The 21,940-nt window shown below is 36.9% G+C and overlaps 1 protein-coding gene across 1 annotated transcript; it reads right to left on the reverse strand.

Annotated features, from left to right (window-relative positions):
- Positions 1-1,457: 1,457 nt before the first annotated feature.
- SLC5A9 (solute carrier family 5 member 9) lies at positions 1,458-18,081 on the reverse strand. The gene is made up of 15 exons (XM_053469166.1): positions 17,965-18,081; positions 17,454-17,525; positions 13,851-13,955; positions 13,015-13,179; positions 12,079-12,184; positions 9,343-9,423; positions 8,257-8,462; positions 7,775-7,910; positions 6,633-6,740; positions 6,225-6,375; positions 5,829-5,997; positions 5,311-5,526; positions 4,585-4,702; positions 2,506-2,580; positions 1,458-1,663 (listed from the first exon to the last, which is right to left on the reverse strand). Exons 1-15 carry the CDS (start codon positions 18,076-18,078, stop codon positions 1,464-1,466), a joined length of 2,022 nt encoding a protein of 673 aa, XP_053325141.1. The 5' UTR covers positions 18,079-18,081; the 3' UTR covers positions 1,458-1,463.
- Positions 18,082-21,940: the final 3,859 nt, after the last annotated feature.

Here is a 21,940-nt window from a genome sequence, read left to right on the forward strand (position 1 = left end):
AGTCATGTGACACACAGGGGCCTATTCACTAAAGATGGAGTTTCATTTCATTAAAACTCCCAATATCACTATATGTTATAAGAGAAACCTCCTGTGAGCTTCTCCTGCAAGAATAATGTGTAATTAACCCCTTAAGGACAATGGGCAGTCCCTAAACCCATTAAAAACAATGCATTTTGAGCCCGTACATGTATGGGCTTTGTCATTAAGGGGTTAAATCAGTGAGGAGCATTATAAGACATCTCCCATATTATGTATACAATATACAGGGTCAATTCCCCCCTTCCTAAAGGAGACCTCACTGGGGTTTGACCTTAATAACGAAATCAAGGCGACAAAATAGGTTACCTTTCCTGCAAACACTCAGCTTAGTGAATTATCCCCAAAGAGAGGAAGATTCTCTAGAGCCGCATAAAAAAAGTGTCCAGGAAGCTTCTGTTTTTATATATTTACACATTTCTAGCGAAGAATAAAATATCAGCTCTGCGTATCATTTAAAGAATTTGTTAGTTTTGCCTTTAATATTGCAAACATCCTACACAGAATAAGATGCTGTATATCGCCTGCTACTTAATCTGTTTGATAGTCATGGAATGGTCTCATTCTTCAGGCACCGGTGACATCTAGCGTCCTTCAAGCATATTGCAAGATTGCCTTTATTACTATTTAGTGATTCATAAAGAGCAACCATATTCCGCAGCGCTGTACAATAGGCAAACAGGACAAGTAGTGAATTATATAATATAATATATTTAGATTTATAGAAACAAAGGTTAAGGTGGGCCCTGATCAAACAAGCTTACAATCTAGATTGAAGATGGATAGGAAATCCATGTTTATTATAGTGGCCGGCGTCTTCAGTAAATGTACGGTGCCTTCAGAATTTATTCTTCCAGCTAGAACACATTTTGGGCTAAGCAAAAATAATTCCTATTCCCTTAACCCTATATTATGGCTCATTTATAGCCTTTGTTACCAATAATACAATCAACAACACGATTTGGCATTGGAAATACAGCACACATTTATTACAGGTTTAAATGGAGACAAACATAATTCAGACTTCCGCAGCTATTTCATATTCGCTTAAAATGATCCTGATAACATTTAGTTCTTTTGAGATGTTTCATTTTCCGCTGGACGCTTCATTAAGACAAAGTAGATCAGCATAAGACAAACCATCATAATACCGTACCAGCTAACATCATTCTATTTGACCCCATAGGATATTTCCAAATGATGCAATAAATCCAATATATGGATAATTTACCTGAAAAATATATAACATTTCAAAGGATTTTTAAGTGATTCTGCACCTTTAATGACATCAATGATTCCATCCCACTTTAACACAACAAATTCCACATTCAGAAGGACATTGGACGTGTGTCTTTTGGCAAATTCTTGAACCCCCTGATGCCCTCCACTTATATTACACATACACAGCTTTTTTTTTTTTTTTTTTACCCAAAATATCCCCAGAGGAAAACATTGAAAGTAAGAAGAACGACAGCATTAATATTACAGACAGCTTTCCAGAGAGGTTCTTCTTCAATACTTGTCAGCTTTTTATCCAGCAATGCCTGTTCTTCCGTGGACAGTTTGACCTCAGGGTGGGCAGATAAGCCGCAGAACCAAAAATAGATTTTTTTCCACCATGGAACTGTAAAAGTTAAAAATAGGCGAAATGTGTCCCTTAAAAATGTTACCAATAAACAGCAATTTAAAGGCAGACATTCTAGCATACGTCTGCTAAAGTGCTGGTTGTGCCATAAGAAGCATAGTTTTATTTATGCATTATGAAGGTCCATCTTTGACAGGTTTCTCCTGCCTCAATGATGCCAGGGTGACTACAAACAATGCATAATTGACAACATATATATATATATATATATATGTGTGTGTGACATGCTTATCTGACAGGGCTAACCAAGCTCTGGGAAGGAACTTTGGTATAAACTTTCATAATGAATACTGACATCAGCGATTTGAAACTCACTGCAAACTCGCTTTAGTGAATAATTCACAGATGCAAACTGATATACCAACTAGAAATGGTCCTAAATGCATGTAGTGCTTGTACAGTGGGTGTCTGTGAGATATGTACATAGCCACTGAGTGAGAGAGTATCATAGATATCTCCAGCATTGCAATGGTTAACTATAATATTTGCTAATAGTTAAGAAGTAGCACGTGTTAGATTTATTAAACTCATAAATGCTTAACTCATTGAACCTTAACCAAATTTTCTGGGAACATTGCCAAAATGCCAACCACAGATTCTTAAAACCTGACCCCAACAAAAGTAACATCTTCTAATCAACTGGGTTGTTTTGTTGGGGGTTACTGGAGATTCATACAAATGCACAAAATTGGCAAAATCTGTTCATATGAATCTGAATGGACAAGTCTTTTTAACAGTGTAGTGAATAAGAGGCCTTGAAATAAATAGGTAGGGTGTCGCTATCCCAGTACCTGGGAGTTTGATATCTAAATTAGGCATACCTTCTATGTTCTCTTTCTCCGATGCAACAGAGCTGTTTTGGAACCCATGCGTTGCTGCATCCTTAGCCTCTGTCGCTAACACAATGATAGAAAATACATGGTTAATGAAATAAAGGCTCAAAAAATACAGTCAGGTAATTTAGTACAAGCACAATTGAATATTATTAAGAGTCAGAATGACTACAGTCTTGGAGAAAGGTTTGACTAGCATCTAGCAGACAGAGGCGAATACACATAAATGCTAATAAAAAAGGAAAATTGAACAGAAATCTAATATTGGATTTTAGCCTAATAAACAACTTTGATACCACATCAACAGAAAGCTGGGAAAATGTGAGTTCTGTTAGCAGAAGTTTCATTAAATTTTACTTCTACATTTCTGTGCTGAATATCTTTTCACATATAAAGAGTCTTGCACATATTAGGTGATTTTAAATGAGCCCTCCAATACATATTGGAGTCAAATTTTCATGGACCTCAGTGCCTTTTACTACATGACAATCTGTGCGAGTATTCTTTAGTTCTTCTGTCTCATTTAATTCCTCCTCCAGCTACCTCCACTGAAAGAAGGAAGCTTACTGTGGTACGTTTTCTGCACGTGCTCAGTAGAACTTCTATTCTAATCAACTGGACATGAGCTCTCTTTGAAATGGGAGTAGCAGCAGCCTATCACATGTATGCTATCAGAACAATGATGCTTTCCTAGCACACATGTGATTGGCTGCTGCTTCGGTGCCTTCACTGAAACTGGTACTGAGCATGCGCAAGAAGTTTACACACTAATGCTTCACGACTTCAATAAAATGACAAGTGGAGCTCTTAAACAAGACAGACATCTACTTATTTAATATCAATAATTAAAGAATTCATGGTGCAATTTGCATTGAATGAAACTCATTTGAGACTATGCAATCCAGACTCAAACATGCATTAAAAATACAGATACAAAAGCTACCACTGTTTGAAGAACGACTCTTGTGTCACTCGTGTGACTCTGTTTATGTTGGGGAGATAGATCGGGAAGAGTAAATTTGCAATGCAAATCACAAAGAAATGAAGCAAACAGCCTCCAATTATATCAAACTTTTTTTATAGTTCAACAAAATTGTAATGAAAGAAGGACACTTAACCAAAAAGCCTACAAAACGATTAAATTATCCCTCTGGTGAAATAATTTAACCTTAGCTTTAAATTCTATTTTCTTTTTTAATTAAGTTTATTACTCCTCCTACTTTGAATCATGTGTTTCAATACTATGTCTCCCTCGGCTATTTTAATTGTCTTGTTTTTTTTCTATTTGTGTCTTTTTTCATATCTCCCCTGCTTTGTTTGATAGAAAATGCATGGATGCGTGAATGACATTACAAATGTATAAAAATGTATAACCTTTCATGTACTTGGCTTATGTTCTGGATTTCTAAAACATTGTTTGATAAATGTAACAATATTACTCTTCTAATCTTATCCTGTATTTTCAACCCTATTTTGATATTGTTTTTAGGAGAATATGCGTGGTTAGCCTAAATATTTTTAGTTTTGTTGAACTTTGGTGTCATGGATATAAACTTGTGAACCTGAAGAAGAGACCTATAGCATATGACAAACTTTGCCAAATTTGAACTATGCTAGACTTACCCAAAAGTCCAAAATCCTAAATGGGAGGTACAGTTGGTTCACCCTAATGCTAGAACTAAACCAACACTTGTTGAGACTTGAGAATTACAGTTTTCCTAATTTGTGTATTTAGCCACACCCACTTAACTCTTGCATATACATAAAGTAATGCTTTATATACTATTTTAAAAGTAACTGCCCCCACCTTCCTGTACAGTCCTCTGTATTTCACAGTTGGTATGGTCCATACAACCATTATGGTCACTGAGCAATTTGGCAGAAGTTTATCCCACTTTCATTGAAATTATGAGAATAATCAATTCTATAGAACTGCAGTGTATACATAACGATTGCTATATTTGACCATATCTTCTTCTTTTTTTCTTTATTTTTTTTCTTTTATTTTATTTAAATATGAATTTTAGGGCAACAGAAATTGAAGCCACCGATCAGACTTGTACGAACCTGGCTGTTTCTCAATAACTTGAATTTCTTTTCTTTCTGGTAACTTATCCTGAGAAATATCCAGGTCACCATTATCTTCAGTGGGATTATTTCTTGTCCACCAGGTCATCCGACCAAGCTAAATAAATAAGGAAAATATACCAGTTATACCCAACTACTTCCATTTTATCACTGGCAGATGTAAATGACAATCTGATTGAGCACAAAGCAAACATAACAGTATCATGCTAATATATCATAGCTACATGGAGTTTCTGTATCCACTTCCAAAAAGTGTATGTGTTAAAAACATAACATAAGGAAGATGAATTGTGTTCATAAATTGTGTCTATTTGGAGCACTACTTTAGGCAGGTGGGGGTCTCTTGTAATTATACACCTACTTATAGGTGACATGTGTTGTAACTTGAGGCCAAAATAGAGTTGCTCCCCTGTACAGAATCGCAATGGCCTAAATGCACATGGGATGAGGTTTGACCCATAAATAGGGTTAGCAATGGTTAATGAAGCCCTGATACTGCAGTATAAAGCAAATGAAAAAATAAATCAATCTTGGAGATAGGAAAGAGAGAAAGGAACCAAAAAAGGGAATGGGAACACAGACCGAAAATGTATGTGCCTAACAAGTTGGTTCCATTCAAAATACTAGTATCTTCTCCCAGTGATCTAGAACCATGCCATGATTTTGACAATGTTCTCTAATCTTGAGTCTTTAATTATTACTTACTTCTTCCTCTGGAATGGCTGGAGTAAACAGACTGATCACAATGCATACGACAGACGTCAGTCCAAAAAGTAAAAGAGCAAAGTAGAGATAATGAACGTCCTTTAGCACCGAAGGACGCGTGTCCTCCTGTCCACAGGTTGGAGTTTGATAAACGAAATCCATAATCATACGAATCAAACCAACCACAAGTCCAATGACCAGACCCCAGAAAGCACCCTGCAAAAGAGTAGACCACGTCTAAATGGAAGGAAGGTGCCTACACTTCTAGAGGGATCTTTAAAAAAATGAGAGCTAAACAGAGCTCCTGACAAACGGGACAATATTTCAAGTACAACATTGTCAAGTTATTTTAAGATTTGGGTCATAGTTCCTCAAGGGTTCCATTGGTGGTAGAAAAAGCTCAAAAATGACAAAGAATCTGGTCAGTCATGCTCTAGAACACAAACCCAGTGCCTTTTATACTAAAAACCTCTGAACTTCATAGAGGATCTTAGAATATTAGAAAAGTCCATACTCACCGATTCATTCACACGCTTGATAAAAATAGCTAGAACAAATATGGCGGTGACCGGTGGAGACAGGTAGCTGGTGACTGATTGCATGTAATCAAACAGCAGACCGCTGTTAGCTGCCTGAATTATAGGAATCCATAAGATGCTTATAACCACAAGAATCACAATGAAAACTCTGAAAGAGAAGACAATGGTTTGTTAAAAGGACAACCTTGCAACATTTGTATCAGTACCTTTGTACCCCCTCCTCTGGCTAGCAGAAGTTTTTCAGGAATTTTAATTATGTCCCCGACACTCGTTCTACCGATACACAATTAAGTTGGTCATAAAAAAACCTGGAGTAGATATTGGGAGTATTGTTTGAACCACACAACGTAGCAATGACAAAAGAAAATACTCAACCTGCCGACGATCATCAGCTCTTGTTCTTTTGCGTTCTTGCGTATTCGTAACCACACATCGAGTGTGAAGATGGTGCTGGCACTATTGAAGATGGATGTCAGTGAACTCATAAGCGCAGCCATAATAACCGCGATCATTAGACCCTTTAAACCTAGGATATAACAGACCGTTTGTTACAAAGTATTTCTAAGGGCTACCATATAGGCATATTAAGACGGGACACATCTATCTAAGAGGCTACCATATTGGAAAGGCGATAGATACATATCTATTGAGCTATAAATCGATAATAATATTAATATAAATTAATGTGATTAATAATGCAAAATATAAATAAAAATACGATATGTCCTAAAAAAAAGACTAAAGGAACTTATTTTATACAGAAATTATAAATGAATATCTCACCTACAGGCATGAGTGTAATTACCAGTTTAGGATAAGCAACGTTGCTGCAGCTGAGCTCGACGCCGCAAAACCTTTTGCATTCTTCAGGATCCACACATCCGATCTCATCTGGGGAAACACAGGTCATGAACATCTCCCGTTCATTTACCCAGAGAGTGTTTCATTGCAAACACACCGGTTCAAGGGAATGCATTAAAAACAACATTATCTGTCCGACGTATTTAATGTTCCTTTAGGTCGAATAATGATGGAACGCAGCGAACCTCCGGTTACCCACCTGCTGTAGCCTACAAGGTTTATGCAGTAAAGAGTAAGCTGAGGTGATGGGAAACACTTGGCATCGCATCACATATGCAATTGCGTTCCTCCTGGGTAACACGTCGTTAGCGCTGCATTACAATGAACAAATTAGGCCCTGGTTGTCAGCAAACAAAGCATTGGGTTTAACCCTTCGTAATTGATTTTTAAGTTAGTAAGGAGGGATTACCGGTATTATGTGCCTTAAACCCCACATGACAAAACTTTTTTCTCAGTTGGCCATTAAAGGTATCCTTTTTACTCAAATTTTGTGATTAATAATAATAATATTTTATAATAAAAATTATTATTATTATTATTCATTGACCCATATGATTTTGACAATGTTGTCTAGCCCTGCCTTGAGTTCATCACATTGTAAATGTATATAATATAATGTTAGAAATGCTGTTGTTAGGAGGACTAACGTATACTTATAATTAAGTTTTAGTGGGAAAACAGCTTGTGTTCCATTTAAACACTGGAGGCTATGTATATAAAAATTGGTCTTATCACCATAGCAACTAACAGAACGCCCCTTCCAATTTAGTCATTCTAATGGTTGCTATGGTGATGGAACCACGTTTCAAACTTTGCACCAAAATCGCTGTTATACAAAAACCCTACTTTTCCAAAGGGTTGTAAAACTCTGCATTATGGCAATAAGTTCCGAGGCAGGTACGTTGGTGAATATATCATTACATGTCTAGTAAAATCATATCAGCAGAGAGATACGGTACTTTGTCAATACCGGATGATTAGGGGAGTTGTAATGTTGATGGTTAGAACAATTTAGGGATCAATTCTTATTTCAAAATCTCACCGTTTGTCTTGGGATATCTCACCTGGAAACAGAGCCCGGCTGATCATTCCCGGCATTACAACGAAGAACATAGGCAGTATTTTCAAGTAACCTCCAACAATGGAGCCTCCTTTAGCGTGAGACAAGTTTTTGGCTGAAAGAGATCTCTGGACAATCACCTGAAAAAAAAAAATATGACATGGAGTTAGTGCTGGTATTCTTTACTATCTGCTATACTTTAATATATATTATCAAGAAAAGCAGTATGTATTTTAAAACACCAATGCTTAGGTCTGATTGTATATATATACGGTATATATATATATATATATATATATATATATATATATATATATATATATATATATATATATATATAAAAATGTAAAAAAATAGCTCTTAGTTTCTTTTTACATTTTTAAGTAAATTGGTGTGGATATGTTAATAAATAATTCATTTGCAGTATGCTGACTTAAGGAATAGTATATTTACTCACAACCGTAACAGATATAGTGCTCTACTCACCTGGTCAGTGCACCAAACCCATGTGGCTATTACTGTCAGGCCGAATATTAGTCCGGGCCAAGGTAAATCGCCATTGATGGGGTCTCTGAGCATGTGAAAGGCATCCGTGCGAGGTAGGTGACACGTTGTATTGGGAACAATTATTTTGGGTATAGCTTCCATGTACTTTCTTTCCAAACCTGGATACCATCCAATCTCATGGAATGCTGAAAATAATAGTTAATGAAACCAAAGCTTAACATATAAAAAAGTATTAAATATATAGTACAGGTGAGTGACTGTGCAGCAGTGGGGAGTCAGGGATGGTCCCTCAAATGGGGGCTGAAGATACCTTTGATTTCATCCATATGACTGCTGGAGCATGTGGGGCTAATGCTGCACAATTTGTATAATATGCACCCCCTTTTTCAGGACTATTGAAAAAAGGGGTAAATTGTGCACATTATACCTGACATTTCACTGTACATGAACCCTATTCAATAAACAAAGGAGAATGAAATTACCAGCAGAGACATCATCATCAAGCATGGAATTCAGGTGTGGAACACCAGTAAGAAAATCATCAATAGAGATGCTCAAGTACCACTAAATCAGAGTGGAATATGAAGGATTCAACTCCAGATTGTACGACCTGAAAAATCACCAACTCACCCTGGTAAAAAAAAAAAACATCCTGGGATGTTGGGTCAAACCCTGAACATTCCCAAATATACTCAACAAGACTCTCAGACAAGTACCTTCTTCAGCAATTAGAGCCATAGATTTTTGACCTCACATGGACCTTACCCATCCAGAACTGAATTTCTTAAACAAAAGCTTCAAGGTAACCCAATTTTGGATAGTTGATATGCACAAAGGGCTGATATATGGTGAGGGGCACACATGGCCGTGGTGTATCTCTTTTTAATACTATCAAGGTTGATAGTTATTTTAAAAAGTAGCTCTATCATTATAGCTGATGACTTGGACCAAAAAAATAATAATATAACATCTTCAGAAATGGTGTATATAATTGTATAGCTAGGTGTAATATAATTTTGGGTTTATTTCTCATTCTTTCAGGGTGAAATGTTTTTTTATACTTACATATAAACATGAGAACCAAAGCTCCAATCACCATGATAACTGTTTGAAGAGTATCTGTGTAAATCACGGCTGCCAAGCCACCTATAGAAAACACAGACAATATGGCTTTAAGTGCAGGCCTCTTAAAACCTGTGTAGGCTAATAGGAATATTCCAGACATCTGATTATAAAAAAAATAAAATACCTGAAAAACACTCAAAGAGAGCTGAAGTGGACTAGCCAAGGGGTACTACTCAAGTGAATAACTAAGTAAAGGAAGTCAAGTACCCTCCTCACTTGGGGAAGATATTTCTAACACTATATTTAGTTAATAATTAAATTAAGCAGAGACGGTGAATGAGGACCTGTCCCATTTATACTCTAAGAAACACACTTAAAGGGTGATCTTTTTTCCGGCAGTAATAACCTTCAATTCCATTCTATATTGTGGAACTAACATGTTTGTCATACTGTCGGACGCACATCAAGACAATCAAAGTAGGTCATTGTCAAAAATATGGAGAGGAAGAAAGGGGCATTGGGTAGAGGTAGGGCCAGATGAGGGCTTTGTCTGGCAGAGTATAGAAGTCCAAAGGGACAGAGAGAGGGGTCTGTGCCGGAGGAAGCCAAAACCTTAAGACGCCATTGCCGTCAGTTTGGAAAGGTCCTCTGATGTTCCTTAGCATTTCATGACTGGTGAAAACGAGTGTCCAATGCTTGTTTAAAGATTTAGCTTACTATGATAGCCGTCAGAATCCCTTAAACGGTTATCTATCGAGTAAGGTTATGTTAAAAAAAGGAGAAAAAAAACAAAGCAGAAAAACATGGGCTGATTTAAAAGGTCAAGTAAAATAAAATTTCAGAGAGGTGCCAATGCTCAAAACAAGGAAGGGTAGATAGCAGAGCCAATAAACTAGGATGGGATAAAAGTATACTTCTGTGTAAACATAACCAAAGGCTTTTGAAATAAGGTTTTTATATCTAATGGTATCGCAGTTCAATACTCTATCAGCTGGAGTTACAATAAACAACTCTGTATCTAGGAAAACAAGAGAAATGTCCTTATTGTCTGCAATTAAATAAATAATGCGGTGCTCCAACAACTAGGAACTCAGCACATTGCACAGTGTATTGGTGGTGCCTTTCTCCTTTAATCTCAATACACTTTTCTGATATGGAATTAGTTATAGTCGTACCTACGATAGGAGATATAATATAAAGGGTTAACTAGGTTACTTTTTAGGTCACATCATTTAATATATAGCCCAGGCATGGGCACTGCAGAGTCTCTATGTTATCCATTAAATGTAAGTGTAGAAGTATGAGTGGGCCCTGTATTGGGTACTCCTCCAGTGTTATCATAACCTAGTTTTCTGGACATCCAGTGACCTGCTATGATAGTTCATCTGAAACTTTATAAGAAACCTTCTTTCCTATGTTCTGCTATGTGAGTGAATCTCCACAGCAGGCCTTGGAAAAGATCAAAACTCAAGACTCCATTGAAGCCATCCCCTTTAGCTTTTCATGGAAGTCAAAAAGCATCCAAGTGGTCTACCGATTACACATGCACGATTCCAGTGCTCATTTGCAAGTTCCTATCCTCAGTTGCACTCAGGTTCCAATTAATAAGTAACTGCAGTAATTGTTTGATAAAAGTTATCATCTTGGTAAACTTTGACCAAGGTTACCTTTAAAATAGGACAGAAGGGGCAACTGCTCAAAACCAGGCATTCCAAAAGGTCCACAGGCATGGACCTTGTACCCAACACAGGTAAGGGACAGTAGTGGTGGACAAACAGCATGTACTGTAAGAGGGCACAATTGCAACACCTGTCATAGGCCATCATCTTCTCCTACCTTTGGGTCCTAAGTTGTATCCTGAAGACGGTGGGAAGGCAATGTGAATTGTGAAAGAGGCAAAGAAAAGAATAGATATTATGACAGAGGGGGGATATTGGAGGAACTTTTTAGAACCCATAGTGACTTGCCACAATAATTCGGGCAAATCTGATTCGCTTCTCGTGGAAAATCTACCAACAGTCTTATGATAGCACACGCATTACATTTATATATATGTGTGTATATAACTAGTTTATTATTAGAATGAGGAAACAGTTGGCAGCATAAAGCTTGTCAATAGAGATATTGCTTCATAGACACATCCGACAATGCTCTTTTTATCTGAGAAGCTTTGTTTCACATTGCTACACGCACAAAGTAAATGCTATTCCCTATTAATATAACGATGTCCAGTAAGGAGCGGCAGCGCTCTCAGATACTGATAGGTTGGTTGGGTTTATTAGCTCTGCTGCTTTCCTTTTCTGCTGTAATAAGGAAGCATCAGTAACTCGATAACTCTCGATGGCAGTTAATAAGGATTGTAAGGTTGTTTTTGTAAAAAGTTAGTGTTTTGTTATTCTGGCATGATGAATCAAATGAGATGTGTATACACAGTCTGCTGTAGTATAGTGGATACAAATTTTATATCCCCCATTCTCGCTGCATAATGCAATTTAATAATACACAGTCTCTTGTCACATGCTTAAACATGGAGCAAACCATTGTGCACATAAAACTGTGATTGAGAGTACTTTGATGGCGTATTAAATAGTCCCCAGGTGTCACACAGTGCATTTCAGACATGTTGGTAAATGGTTATTGTCTCTTACAGGGCATTCTGAAGAACTAACCACTTTTCTCAAATGTATCAGTCTCCAGCTACTTATCCGCAGATCACATAAAGTACTTGACAGTTACCTGCCACTGTATAAATTGCCGTCACAACCAGCAACAAAACTGTAGATAAATAAATGTTCCAACCCAGAGAGACCTGGATGAAGAGAGCTCCAGAATATATATCTGTCTGAAACAGAACAAACAAGGAGTGTTAAATTTAGCAAGGATCCTCTACGAAAGGCAAGATTGGTCAACTTTTGCTTCCTAGCTGTTGGACTATAATTCCCATCATGCTCAAATGTATGCTCAACCTGTCTGAATGTGTAAATAAGAAGACTTTTACAATCGGTTCTTGAATCTGTGTGGATTGGTTCTAGGAAATATAATGGTCTATAAGCCCCCTACGTAGAGATGCTTTAGGTCAGTGATTGCAAAGGTTTTTGGGCCCGAATGCCCAATTTTCTGTATCAAACCAAGTTGCAGACCTTAAAGTGCCAACATGGAAAGGAAGTTTTTTTCAGTACAACATTACTATACACAACAGTGTGCATCAATTGGTCCATATAAATGTGGTTTTTAAGCTGTTTTTTAAGCATAGAAACATAGAATGTGCCAGCAGATAATACATTTTTGGCCCATCTATCTGCCCAAGCAGAAAAACACATGAAAAGGTGCTCTATTCATGAAAATGATTTTATTAAGTAACATTTAAATTTGCACTGAAATAATATCAGTGTATAACAAAAATAAATGGAGCCACTCATTCACTTTTTCATTCACACAATTATTAATTCACTCGTTCACACATATAATTTATACATATCCATAAATGCATTTTCAAAAATCATTCAAGCAATTTATTCACACATTAATTCATTTATTCTCTCATTCATATACAATTAATTCCCAAATTAATTCATTAATTCTCTGTCATTCACACAATTCATCCAGACATTAATTCATTCTCTCACTCATCCACTCAATTCATCCACACATTAATTCATTCTCAATACTCACCGATATTTTAGTAAATATGTAAAGGATGAGGGACAGGATGGACATGTAGATGCGAATTCTGTTTCCCCCAAAACGTTTTTTAAGGTAATGTGGCATGGTGACAACCCCAGAAGCAATGTAAACCGGCACAAAAATCCATCCGAGAGCCACCAGGACCCAGGAAGCCTTTTAGGGGCAAATTATAAAAGCATGAGTTAAAGAGTAACAAAGTAACTCATAATTAAAAACAGCCATTTTATCCATGACTCTGTGTACAATAATGTTTACTAATACTTTTTACAACTAACAGAACAATTAATAAATCTGAGGCTTTTCATGGGTGAGTTTAATTCACATCACACAAAAACCCATAAATGAAATATATCATAAAATCTATAAATCAAAATCCTATCGGGGGATTTTACATATAAAATTAGACCATAGATATCAACATACCAAACAATGAGATGCTGCTAATTGTGCTATTCTATTAGTTGCTATGGTGATCACTTCACAAACTTTGCACCAGTATCATTTTTTATGCACAACCCCAATTCTGTTTCACCCTGAATACAATATAGAAAACACTATGTGATAGCTGCTACAGTACATGCTTGAATATGTACAATATATATATATATATATATATATATATATATATATATATATATATATATATATATATATACCGTATATATATATATCTATAGTCACTTGGGAACAAAGGTCTCTGGGCCGCTAGATGGACACCAAAGCTACCTTGTATTATCTGTTACAGCTTGATTCTGCTGAATTATCTGCTATAATTAAGCCTGAGACCATGCATGATGACAAGGTTAGAATCATTATTCCTTTACATTCCATTCAAAACCTCCAACAGCCAACCCTCCAGCTGCTCCTGAACCCGCCATGCCAACAAACAGACCACTGCCAACATTGCTTGACATAAGAGAAGCGCCGATCTGCAAGAAATAAAAAACATACTATAAATTTACACATTCAGTGACTTCATAACTTTATAAGATGGGAAACACTTTTTGTTCAACAGAGCCCTCACTGTAACTTCTAACTCATATATATATAAGCAGTTTTATATAAAATGTGTCTATCCCAACTACATCATCTCTACATATACAGGTGGTCTGTAAATAATTTTAAAACAGATTAACGTAGAGTTTGTCACCAAAGTAACTTTATCAAGATTACAAACTAGACTAAACCCAGAGGAGCAATTACTGATAGCACTGATGAGAATTCTTCTTTCTGTAGTATGACAATCAATAGAATAACGAAGAGACTAATGACACTAAAAAGGATGAATGTATATGAAGTCTACAGTTACATTTCTGGACAGTGCCAGACCTAGAAGATCATGATGGTCTGAAAGAAGAAGTTATCCAGGTTAAGCTATAGGAGAAAAGTTCCAATCGTGGCTGAAGGCCACAACATTGCAGGTTTTTGCATGAATATACAAATATGTATATTGTGGTATTTGTCCCTGAGTTTGAAGAATGAATGATAACTTTTAGTGGGTCAAAATATTTCTAGAACATGTTTTAGTTAAGCAGACTTTCTGAAGACACAAAAGAAGGGACCTCTGAAGACACAAAAGCAGAAAGCCTCTTACTTTTTAATGTGTTTGTTTTTAAACGTACAACATTTTCTAAATGGATGCCCTGCAAATGGTTTATGGATCATTTTTATGTCTTTTCGCTGGTTTAAAAGTTCTAATTCATCAGAGCTACAGTGTCCTACCAATGACCTACCCAACACAATGTATCTTGTATCTTACTCCGTTTTGGGGAAAAACATTGAGTTTTAATTGAAAAGGAATATGTTACTAGCATACCTGGGAGACCTATCTTGACAGCTTAAGGTATCATAGATTATTATGTTCATGCTTTGTTCATCCACACCTTTAATCCCCCCACACATTTCAGGAATAGGTCTCAACAGTCATGCCGAACATAACATTCTGTATCTTGTGTTTTATGTATGAGTCAATGATGTCACGTAACTGATACCACTTTCATTTCACTTGTTAAACCGTAAATACAAAAAGACATATAACACACTGATAAATATGTTTTTATTTTCCGTTAATCATTAATGATTACATAACTTGCACCTTGATTAAGGCTCTATCTATGTTACTAAAGTTGTTGGCTGACATCCATTAACAACAAACGTGACATTAAGTAGTTAATAAGCTTAAGAACATGACACCGTTAAATCAAAATCTGTGTTTTAGATCAGTGACTTTCCTGGCCTTTGACACTGAGTAACTGCAAATTCCTGTCCAGTCAGCGTATTCAAGGGATGCCAAATAAATATATTCAGAGGAACATAAAAACCTATGTATGTTTAAACTGCTGAGGCTTTGTATTTATTTTTTTAAAGTAATATATATTTTTTTAATAATATATATATTCAAAAGGTAAAAATGAAAATCCTAAGTAATTCTAAATAAAACTACATTTTTGGCACCACTGCCTTTTGTGCTTCCTGTTGGCTGTGAATGTGTTAATGTGGGTGGTAAGCACATAGGAAAAAAAGCAACATGTTTTCTAGTTGCAATGTCACAAATGGCCACAAGGGGCATCTGAAACAAGATGTAGCATTTTGTGACCCCAGACGTGGGGGTAGATTTCAGCTCAGGGCTGCTTACCGAGCCAAATGTACTACTAATATAAAAACAATACACCCTTTAGTAATTGTTACCCTCTTCATCACTACACAAGAGGAATAGCCATAATCGGCACACTGCTTAAATGCACGGGGGCCACCATCACAGCACCTCAATTTAGCTGCTTTTTAGCATTCCTTTAACTTTCCTACCAACTCCAAATCCCTATGTAGGACCCTTCTCAAATACTGAACAGTGAGCCGTCCATGTTGTAATGTATGTACTTACTATGATCCTTATAATTTGTAGCTGTGCATACATTCCAGCATTCCAAGAAAGACCAACGAGGGACTGTTTCATTTTACCAGATGTGGTTAAAGGCATATTTAGGGGTCAAGGTTTTAGCAAGACAGTTTATGTGACCTTAAGGCCAATTGGTAATTATTCAATCCTATTGTATGCTTGTCAGAGCAGAGCCCTCCTCTCTTTCTGTACCAGTACTTCTTAAAATTATTGTAATTGTCAATTTTAATAATACCTTTAATTTTTAATCTTTATTTTAACTAAGGAATCTGCTGGTGCTCTATAAATAAAATGCAACGTACATCAATAATGCATCTTAGTAAGGCATTTCAGATAAGAATAATCAATTTTTGTATAAACATATTGCATATTTTCTGTTATTTATATACACATTATATAAACTGCCCTACAAGTGATACATTTACACCCAGAAAACATTATCAGCTCCTAGAAATATCAGGGGAGGAAAGAAATGTCTAGCTAGGTATTTTGATAAAATCAGTTGTGTGCTTTATTTCCTGACTTTACTTTGTGTTTCTACATAACACCTGTACATTTTGCCAAAATAAAGGAAAAACATCCATTTAAAAAGGATTCTAAATTTAGGAAATCTGGAGGAAAGATTTATATTTTTTGCGAGCTCCATTTTTTTTGGGTGGTTTGGCCACACTTTATAGAGCCGGTAGAGCTATTAAAGACCAGTTGGGAGGAATATAGTACATAGAAAATATATTTATAGTAGAATAAATCTATAATGATTCTAGAACAATTTAAGGGGTAGTAGAAGTATTATTAAACACTCATCTACAGACACCAGACAAGCCAGAAGGCTTGTTTTTCCCTCAGAAATCTCATGGTGCTGCCACAACCACAAGGGATTCTGGGTAGGCACATGCAAATAAGGTTATCTTATGTAATAGAACAATTTACAAACTCTAAGGCAAAAGTAATGATAATTCCTTAGCTTTGTTTACTTTTGTCTCTAGAAATATTTACATGGATGGAGAAAAATATTAAGCACCCAGCCTTGTGACAGAGAACGCCTCAGGTAATGCTACGCAGAGCTCTATGCTGCCAGTCCTGGACCATAGGTCTAATACCAGCTGAGCAACAGAGACAACAAACAGGATTAAAATCATTATAGGTGTACGCATTAAAGGTGCATTTATTATTTTATCACCACAATAGCCCTTCAGACAGAATTAACTGTAAAGTAAGTTCTGCTACTTTAAAACTGCTGAGAAATGATTATAAAAAACTACACCATAACATTTGCATAGGAACATTAGGTACATGTTAAAGTATCAAGATAGATTGTTTTATGATGCCATATCATTATTATTTTATATAGCGCCATCATATTCTTTGGCGCTGTACAATGGGATTGGGTAGACAGGACATGACAAGTAGTATATAACATAACAATTTGGCTTACACAACAGGTACAGCTTACAATCTAGAGTGAAGCATTGCTTGCCCCAGTGCTCCATGTTACTATCGTGCCAAATTTGATTTTAGCTGACGCACTTACAGGCCACCATGTCATGGACCTCCCTGCGAGGAAGTATCCTCCCACCGTCCCCCGACTGGCCCGGACAGAAGACTGAAACAGATACAAGATATTATTAATGTAACACTTTCTTTGGTATTGCCACTAGAACACATCAAAAGTCCAAAGGCAATACTAGCAAGTCATATATCATGGCAATCTACTCTGCAAGATATTAAATTAAAGATGGAAAGTCAGGCCCATGAGCTATACTAGGCACATCCTTACAGGTAAAGGAGGATAGAGAGATGTGGCTTTCATTAATCCCTACTAGCTGACACCCATGGACCAAACCTTTTCTTTTGGACTCATCACTTCTGGAGCTGAAGACTTATTACATGAACTACTTAATACAACAGACATTCCATTATGTTACAAGTAAGGTCTTTGAGGGACCCCTAACTGGTCTATTTAATATATTACTGACAAAAAATTTTTTAAAAAAAATTCAATTTTCTAAGTAGTTGAGAGGAGAAGGGATAAACCGACTTACCCATATCCCCACTGCAAGAACAAAGACAAAATATGTAACGACGACTATGATATCCGGCACTTCGAATTTAGCAGGCTTAAGACCCAAGCTTGGAGGTTCTGTGGCATTGTCCATGGCTTCCAGGGAAGCAACTGATGCATCTAGTCAAAAGAAGTCATCTCTATTACTCAGTAACTCAACGTTAATAACAAACAGGTTTTATCAATATGTTCACAAGAACCTGGCAATAATTAATTATTTCACACATACTGTATTTCCGCCAATGTTAGCTGTTGTGGTTTGTTGTGATTTTATTACAGTGCATTATATCTGTACAAGTGTACATTAATAAACATGTTCGCTCTTAATTATTGTTTGTTGATATATATAGCGCCATCATATTCCAGAGCACTGTACAATGACTAGTGTATAGTCCAACAATCTCAGTCTATAGTAGTAAACACAACCATGCACAATTAGGGTGACCACATGTCCTGGAAGCCTCAATCCGGGACAATGCATTGTCCCTGAATGAGAAGTCTGAGTGAAGGAGGTCTCAGCCAATCAGGAGAGACTTCTCAACTCTCCTAATTGCCTAAAAGTTCAGGCTAAACCAGGCTCTGGAAAACCTCCCCCAGACAGCACACACGGGTCCAGGCAGGTATTGCCTCACTTGGCTCAGGGATGGTCTTCTTCTGGGCCTCTCCTTGCCCTGGGAGAACAGGGGAGCTTCCTCTCCCCCAACAGTCTCTCTGATCATCAGGCTGCAGGGGGTTTTAATGCCCAGCACCTGTGCCTGATGCGGCCCCATAGGAATCCCGGACCGGATCCCACAGACTTCTAACCTCTTGGAAAAGCCGGCATGGATTTTGCACTGAACGGGGAACACAGCATTGGCCCACCCGGCTCTCCAATTGCTCCACCCCCAGAAATCTGATCTGCATAGCACCCGTACCCAATACCCAAATGCCAAACTAATCATCAGTGTGTATATATATATTTATTTATTTATTTATATAAAATATACCCCTGCGTGTGTAATCTCATCCCCTTCATAGTGTGTCCCCCTATACACAATGTATGTGTAGATTAAATATTAAAATACCTTTGCGGTTATGGATTATCTTTTTTTTCTTGATGTGTGAATTCTGGCAATGTTATGAAAATTTTAGAATTTTAATAAAATAAATCCAAGTAGCGTTTTCAACAAAAAAATGGCTAGTGAAAGCGCCTGAATTATGAAGTGGATTATGGATGCATGTAAACAATATTGTTATCAAAGTTCTTTGTGATCTGAAATAGCTGTCGTTGCCGTTTACTAAACAATAATTCAAGCAAAAGAAAACCACAGCTGAAAAAATGCCAAAGATGATTTCTTTTTTAAAGCTTGTTTTAGGTCACATGACCGTTGACTGCCTCGAGAATCTGTATAGTTATTTAAATGATGTATTAAAATAAAAAATACAAATATCAGTTATAGTCACCCAGTCCTGTCCTCTGGCATCTAAACAAGGACTGTTTAAAATATTGATTTAAAGACAAAATTCTTTTTTTCACTCAAAATATTCTTTCTTAAAAGCTAATAATCTGCAAATATTACTGCAATTAAATCTTACGCAATTTAAATAAAATTGGTACCTGTATTTTTCCTATGAGAGCAAATACATATATGTATTCCATATCTATGTGTGGAATACATACATATATATATATATATATATATATATAAAGAGAGTATATCTTTTTTTAATTATAAGGGATTTTTTATAAAGCTTTACTCATACATACACATATAAAAAAAACGTTTTATATGTGTTTCTACTTTTTCACATTATTACTATTACGTTTCAAAGATTTTTTAAAAAAGGGATTTTTTTTGTAGAGAGATGATACAGATTTTCTTTTTTGCTGATCCCCACTCCAGCCGACCATGCGGTGATCAGGAAGCAGGGCTCTGCAGCCTTGCATTGCTGATGGCAATATGTCTGATCATCCAGCTGAATGCATCAAAGTGAGAAAAAAATAGGGGTACCATCTGGTGTAGAGACCCTTTAAAGGGTTGTACCTGCATAATGCATAGTTAAAGCACAGAGAATCATTCTCACAGCCAGAACAATGCGTTATACGGGACGGCTAGTTGCTCTCACTCAATCTGTTGGCACGTATTGGCGCTCATCATCCAGGTAATGTCTTGGAACGTCTAAAGATTGTGGCCGTACAGATGGCAACTATGGCTGTGAATGATGGGAGCTACTGTAGACTCAAAACAAAGAGCTGGAGTATGAAATATTCTCCAGTATTGATAAGAGGTTGCTAGTTAATGTGTAAGTCGCCAATATGTAGAGCTCATGATTTAAGACACCGACTTATATCAGGTTCGCCACAAAGCTAACACTTCACGTTCAAGATAACATACCTCCCATTCCTGTGTCCGTTGTAATGCTTCTGTTGCCGCTACAGTAACGCTGATGAATAATGGAAGCCCTGTCTTAAAATAATACTAATCTACCTAGTCTGAACCGCATTAACCGTTCCGGTTTATTGCGTTGTCCCTGGAGGTATGATACAAGTTCTACCGGTAGCCTGATAGACACACCTATCTTGGCAGTGTTAAAATGAATGTATTATTTGAGATAATCCGTATTAAGTAATGGCTAAAGTATTGTCATCGTTTCAGGCTGCACAGATCAAGAAAATTATAAAAATACAGATAAAATCCCAAATCTAAGAAAATCTGAATGTCCCAGGTGTGCCTCCTTCTGTCATAACGTGTTGTAAAAAATTGTATATTGTCTATTTTAATGTTATTGTTTATGATCACTGTCTTTCTGTTGTAATACATAATACGTAATCTGCTGAGAACGTTCTATAAATTAAATGTAATGTAATAAGATTATTGTACAAGATAAGCTTACTAAGGACTGAGCCGCTTAATGTCTGTGCATCCCTGCTCGGGGGCATCTCAATTTTGTGGCGTAAAAAGTTTCCATCAACAGAACAGTCTGATCCTTCCACAAGGGCAGCCCACAACTAAAATGTGAGATAAATGTCCTCTCCATTAAAGAATCAACAACCCCAGCATTTATTTCAGCCCTCATGGGCCACATCAGTTGGTGTCTCTCAAGGCACAAGAAAGCAAGGAGATCCATGTCTGAACTCAGCATTTCACTTGGGGTGGGTCCCAAGAGATCCCCAAAGGGTGAGACACCATACAAAACAAATTGGAGATAAACTCACCGAGGATGGACTGCTGCTAAATAGCCGGTCCTACAAGGCAAGGGGACAAAACGCATGTCTGACGGGAGGAAATTTGCCTCTCATTTTGGTTCTGGACGGTCCTTTTGGGTGGGATCAGACTGATATGTCGATTGAGATTGTGTAATGGCACAAGAAAGCTGAGATTTGAGATGCTCCCAAGTAGGGACCCACCATAGGACAGACTATTAAGCAGCTGTCCATCCCCGGTGAGTTTATCCCAAACGTGTTTTCTGTATGGAAGTGCAAAAAAGCAGGGTTCTCTTCTCCTTTTTATCACAATGTAGATCACAGAGAACTATTCGATGTAAATAATGCAAAGTAATAAAGTTCAACTCGGCCCAGAGCAACAAAGTTATAAACATGAACTGACACTCGCATAAGCCAGTGTGTATAATGCTCAGGAACGTATTCGATGCGTATGTATCTACATTATCCATATAAATGATACAAAGGCACCTCCACTCAAATCAGAATAAAAAATGTCATACCAAAATGATGTCATCAGCAACATAGTATGTTCTTCAAATCAGTGAGGTTGTTAAATATGGCACATAACAGCCATCGACTGGGTTTGGTGCACAAGTGCCATTTTCAAGGTGACCTTGTCCGTTCACCTGTCCTCCTTTTATGCCACTATGTATTAATTTGCTTTAATCTTGCGATTTTTAGCGTTATTTTAAATTTTCCCATGGCGGTGCAGAATAGGCTTACGCTCTATCCCAAAATTAGCGTAACAACG

This window comes from Spea bombifrons, chromosome 6, assembly GCF_027358695.1.
Source record: "Spea bombifrons isolate aSpeBom1 chromosome 6, aSpeBom1.2.pri, whole genome shotgun sequence".
Taxonomy (NCBI): Eukaryota; Metazoa; Chordata; class Amphibia; order Anura; family Pelobatidae; genus Spea; species Spea bombifrons.